Source organism: Carya illinoinensis, chromosome 5, assembly GCF_018687715.1.
Source record: "Carya illinoinensis cultivar Pawnee chromosome 5, C.illinoinensisPawnee_v1, whole genome shotgun sequence".
Lineage (NCBI taxonomy): Eukaryota > Viridiplantae > Streptophyta > Magnoliopsida > Fagales > Juglandaceae > Carya > Carya illinoinensis.
The window spans coordinates 456,395-462,394 of record NC_056756.1 but is presented as its reverse complement, the minus strand read 5'-3'; the positions used below and the strand labels follow the sequence as shown (position 1 = coordinate 462,394).

At 36.8% G+C, this 6,000-nt stretch overlaps 1 protein-coding gene across 4 annotated transcripts in view; it reads right to left on the bottom strand.

Annotated features, from left to right (window-relative positions):
* Positions 1–2,270: 2,270 nt before the first annotated feature.
* LOC122310666 (cullin-associated NEDD8-dissociated protein 1) overlaps positions 2,271–6,000 on the bottom strand; it is a 29,184-nt gene continuing 25,454 nt past the window's right edge. For 2 of the 4 annotated variants that reach the window (XM_043124758.1, XM_043124760.1), the window contains exons 26-29: positions 4,421–4,589; positions 3,685–3,762; positions 3,463–3,601; positions 2,271–2,812 (exon numbers count right to left, since the gene is read on the bottom strand). In XM_043124758.1, the coding sequence (XP_042980692.1) occupies positions 2,716–2,812; positions 3,463–3,601; positions 3,685–3,762; positions 4,421–4,589 (483 nt within the window). In that variant the 3' untranslated portion in view covers positions 2,271–2,715. Of the gene's footprint in view, positions 2,813–3,462; positions 3,602–3,684; positions 3,763–4,333; positions 4,590–5,358; positions 5,444–6,000 lie in introns of those variants that run through there. The other 2 variants (XR_006242654.1, XM_043124761.1) reach the window with 2 other exon arrangements.

Here is a 6,000-nt window from a genome sequence, read left to right as displayed (position 1 = left end):
TGTAACTCACTCTCTGGTTAGTCTGTTAATCCTTCCCTTATTTGTTTTCTTGATTGGCGATGAAGCCAGAAACTAATCTAGAAAATTTGGCATGATTCCAATAATTGTTCAAAATCAATTTCCAGTTGAGTTAAGACATTGCAAGCGTAGAGAAATAATACATGCAGTCTAAAAATGTACAAATTTCATTCATTCTCTAAAAAAAAAAATAGATAAATCTAAGACCTATATCAAAAAATTATTTTTTAAATGGTGAACTCCAATTTTTTCAAAAGGAGGGTGTAGAACTTATATATTCTAATATTGTATCTAACATTACTCATAAGGATGTATTGGTGTACATGAACTCATGTATGCCATCCACAAACAATGGGAATTGTGTGCTGTGTGTAGGCCTGCAACCCGGTCTTCCAATACCGGGTTCGCGTCCGACCCGACCCGATCACACACATGATAAGCGGGCAACCAGGTTCGATCCGACCCATCAAAACAAATGCGGGTCGAACCGTATGACCCGACGAAAAAACGAAAAGAGAAAGAAAGGGTAGTTCTACAGTTACCAATGAGTTCTACTGCTGATCCATCCTGCTCGACGTGGCGTGGCATTTTTAATTGGAAAAAAAAAAAAAAAAAAAAAGACAGAACAATGCTGCCCCCTCATTTCTTTTGCAAAATTCCAAAATCCCCAACCCTTCGAGAAGCAGCCTGCCCTCATTTTTCCCGGCTCCTCCGTCATACCTCCGTCCGGCACTGGCATCCAATCCGCACAGCAGAAAAAATCCATTTTCGGCTCTCCTCCGTCCGACCTCCAATCCGAGAGATAGATTTCTTTACTTTCCTCTTCCTCAAATCGAATAGGGTTTTCCTCTTCCTCCATATTCCATCATTCTCCATAACTCTGTATAGGTACGCTTACAGTCATCCTCCAAGATTCCTCAAAGTACAGTCAAAATATCCCAACGGTGTTTCAAACAAAACAGTGCTTCTTTCCAGCATTGCTACAAATTAACCATGGAGATCTATTGTACTTTACACAAGAAACCTTTCTCATTTTTAGCATACGGACCATAAATCATAAAAAGTTAAAAAAATATGCATTTTCGATTAAGATCTAGCTTTCAAAATGACGTAATCTTGATACCCACGGGATGAAATTTTTCTGCCTTGTAGTTTGAGGCGATGGAGGGACCAAGCTTCCACGGGAATGGATTTGAAGGTTGAGGCAACGGAGATCCAAGCTTACGGGTTTGAAATTTTTTTGGCTTATAGTTTGAGGTGATGGAGATCTAAGCTTACGGAAATGGGTTTGAAGGTTGAGGAAGGAGGGACCGTGGACCGAGTTGCAGGGCCACTGCTGCTCCACCGTGGTCCAGACGACTCGACAAGCTGCAGATCAGATCAAATCAAAATGTATTTTTGCACAACTAAGTCGACTCACACCCACACTCTCCCCCCATCTCGACCATCTGGTCCTTCGCCTCTTTGCTGTCCTCATTCTCTCAGCCTACGATGGACCAGTTTCGACTGATAAATGTCGAGTTGGAAGATGTCGAACCTGTAGTTAAGTCGAACCCGACTTTATTCGGATTGTGTGGATCGGGTTTTACAGACGGACAGGCTACAGGCTTATTTTGCACAGCCCTAGCCGTGTGGCCTTGTGAAAGGAAGTAAGAATTCATACATACTAAGGTTTTGTTTGGCCACTGAGAATTCTCAGATGAGAATTTTGAGTTTTAAGATTAAATATTAAAATATTATATTTTAATATTATTATTGTATTGGGATTTGAAAAAGTTAAGAAAAAGTTAAATTGTTTATTATATTTTATATGGAAATTTGAGAAAGTTGTAATGATGAGATAATAATTTTATGTTTAAGATAAAAATTCCTTGTGGCCAAACACAACCTAAATGAAGACTAATGTGCAACTAAATCTTAAGCTTGAGGGTATGTTTGGAGACTGAAAATTATGAGAAAATTTCATTCTCAAACTTCAATCAAACACAAAATCTAATCATTATAATATTTTTGTTCAACTTTTTCTCTCTCCTTAATGAAATCCAAAAAACATTCACTCAAACTATTTCACTGTTATTCACAAAATTATAAAATTATCCAAGAATCCAAACTTGCTCTAATGACCAATGATCAGTTAGCGACCACCGAGAAATCTCAGATGGAAGAATAAAACACAGTTGCAGATCAGTGACAATAACCACACTTGGACGAGCAAATGGCAACCATATAAAATAATAAGGGCACAATCAAACTTCAGATGACAAAGTATCAGTCTATTGCATTTCCATATCTGGTTGTAAATACATGGAAAAAAAAGAATACATACAATATATATATATATATATATATATATATTCTGCATTTCTATCTGGAGCAAGCAGAGGAGGGTTTGAATGGGGAAGAGTAAATGCTGATGAGATCATATGACCAAATGACAAATGCATACTCCTAGGAAAACCATAATCTAGTCTTCCTGTGAAAAGAAAGAGGTTCCTCTCTAAAAGCTCAAGCAACAATACAAACCCGCAAAAGACCCCTTCACATGTCTCGATGTGGCTAAGACCAATTCCCACCTTTTTTGGCCCCACTAAAGCTTATCCGGCATGCATCAGATGGGGGACAATGCTCTGTATTCTTCAGTTCCCCCACAAGAGAAATCCAGCATTACACTAAGATAGCGTCAGTCCAACATTTCTATCATTCGTTCCTGATGGAATAGTACTTCTCCCAGAGTGCAGGAGATCTCGATATTTCACTCATAAGGCTCTTGAATTTAAGGCCACAATCTCCTCCGCTGCAGAAAAAACAGAATATACTATATAGCATTTGAAGATTCATTGATAAAGACAAACAAATACAGGACAGACCAATATGTGTGCACGCAGGAAGAGAAATAAAACAGAGTTGATAACATTTAGGGAAGGAAGCCATTAATATCAAATGATAATCAATTCAATCCCAAAGCTGAATAATCACTTTGACTAAAAGATTAATGACCCAGCCCGCTACTTTTCTAGTGGAGTTTCAGTTCTCTATTTATTGTTGCCTCAATCATTTAAACACATGTTTCATGATGAGACCAGCTACTCCAATGGGTTATCTAGGTTCTCTACTTAGATCATATATATATATATATATATTTGACATTCTTGGAGCCTTATTTCCTGAAAATTTTTCCTTGGAACTTTTCTATAGGGTATAGCAGAGCAACAATTCACAATTAAGTGCACTTGGTGAAAGGGATCAATTTAAGCAAAAACCCTTAATTGAAAAGCCCCACGGGTTCAGAATATTGGCCTATAAAGCGACGAGTTTTAACAAGATCACACTCTGACCCCCAAAATCTTCAAAATAAAAGAAAATACTACCTAATCAGATAAAGAAAACCAAATCAGAATTAGGAGACGTCAATTAAAACGTCCAGATACTGTACAAGAGCAAAACCTTATGCGATTTAGGGATGCAATCGCACGAAGAGCACTGCGGATCATGTCTTCATTTCGATCTACTTCTTGCTTCACAGCATCTTGCTTAGGCTTAAAATTGATAGTTTTCTGCAGAGGATCCACCAACGAGTCCAACACTAATGGACGCACAACTAACTTTAGATAAGAATTCTGGATCTCGGCTAAATCTTAGTAAAGAAAAACCAATGAAATCACTAACCTGCCAGTACAGCAGATGGACACTTATCCGCAAGTTTGGAGAGGATAAGGTGGCAAGGCATTTTAACATCATAATGATCTGAAAGAGACAAATCCAAAATTATTGATGAAAACACTAAAAACTGCAAACACCATAGCTTTCTTTTAACAAATCATTGAAGATTTTATTTCAAAAACACAACAGGCATAGTCCATGTAAACAGGAATAAAACACCATAATGTTATCATTGTATCCAGATAGGCATAAAAACAACATAACTAACTCTTATGATTCAGCCATAAAGACCGTTTTATCACTTATGAACCCGAATGACTAGATCAAAAACACGTTTTTAACAGTGTATTTAAAAACCAATTAAAGAGAATGGTATTTCAAGAGGTAAAATAATAATCACCTGGCGTACAACCTTCAATCACATATAAATACTTTAACTCATTAAAAGAGAAAAAGCACACATACGCCCTGTGAAAAGGAACCAATTCCATACAAAAAAATATATATATAGTAAACCAGAGTTTTATCTTATTTGAAACATAAAAACCCAAAAATATTAGACACATTGAGGCTACTATCAAGTTCCACCCCCAAATCTAAATTGATAACAAATAAAAAATGGTAGGCATAAGAATGTAATCAAATTAAAACTAACCATCCAGACCAGATTTGAGGTAAGGGACGATAAAAGATGAAGGATTCACTTGATCAAGACAACTTATGTAATCAAATTAAAACTAACCATCCAGACCAGATTTGAGGTAAGGGACGATAAAAGATGAAGGATTCACTTGATCAAGACAACTATCCAGCAATGTATCCACACATTCAAAAGCAGCCTTTCTCAATTCCAGTCCATCATCCACAATGTGCTTGAAAGGACCAAGATCAACTATCCTTATTAATTCTTGCTGCAACAGGAATTATAAAATAGAACATCAGACAATTTAGATATAATAATAGTGAACAATACGACAGGGGAGAGAGAGAGAGAGAGAGAGAGAGAGAGAGAGAGAGAGAGAGAGAATAGTAGGGTTATTCCAAGCAACAACGGCATAAAATTTCCACCTATACTAAAAAGTTATAGCATGTGTAAAAGGAACGGGAAAGATGTGATTGTCTATTTTTTCACTGAGGTTGCTCGAGCTCTCTGGAGCAGTTTCTTTGGTGAGTGGGGAGGATGGCTTGGGACGTGGGTCATGCCAAGAGGGGTGGTTGACTTTCTGGCATCCTAGCGAGGTCCATATAGCAACCCACGAATTGCAGTGAAATGGATGATGGGTCACATATGCTTACTATGGTGCATTTAGAGGTAATGGAACAATATAAGTTTTGAGAACGGGAATATGAATTTAAAAATTCCTTATCCAACACTTTGTTTCTTTGGGCTTATGTTAATGGGTTTTAATGGACTAAATGTCCATGATTTCCTTTTATCAGCTTATAATTTTAACGTGTTTATCTTGTATACAACACGCGTACTTGAGCCATGCCTTTCCCTTATTAATAAAATGATTGATTACCTATCAGAAAAAGTCTCACTCGGGGTGTAAAGAGAACAGCTGAGTAACTCTATGCAAAAGTTATCTCATGCACATATTGAAGTGCTAGAATCAAGAAAATAATTTAGAAAAGAGCTATCGTGGGGATAGCATAAATTATGATAGAATTCTACTCCACCTGAGCAACTGGAACATCAAAAACAGTTGACAACAAAACTAGCAGAACATGAACAGAAAACTCCACAAGGCAGCAGATCATGCTTCTACAATAAATAATTACATAAAAATCACCATTAGTGAAAGCCCTTTCAGCAACATTTGACCTCAAGTTAATTGATCATCTCCAGTATATGAATCATTCAAAAATATCATACTATACGAAGTAAAACCCAAAACTCAACAACCATTAGTAAAAGCCCCGTCAGCACCATTTGACCTCTAGTTAATTAATAATCCCCACTACATGAATCATTCAAAAATTTCATACTATCTGAAGTAAAACCCAAAACTCAAATCTAACAAATTGATATGCTCAATCAAGGATACCACCGACAGTCTCTTTTAAGTGCACATAGCATGCTTAAAAAGGGCTTCTCAAAGAACTTGGATATTCAAAAAACAGTTCAGAAATATCCACACAAAGAAGCTATATAAAAATGAAGTACAGCATTAAAGCACTGGAATAGTATGAAGATGTGTTCGATGTAATTGATACCACAACATATAAGCTTAACATGCTAATCCAGCATGTAAGTACAAGGACCAGTCGTAGAGGATCTTTACATTAGATAACATGCACAGGCATTTTAATAACAAAATG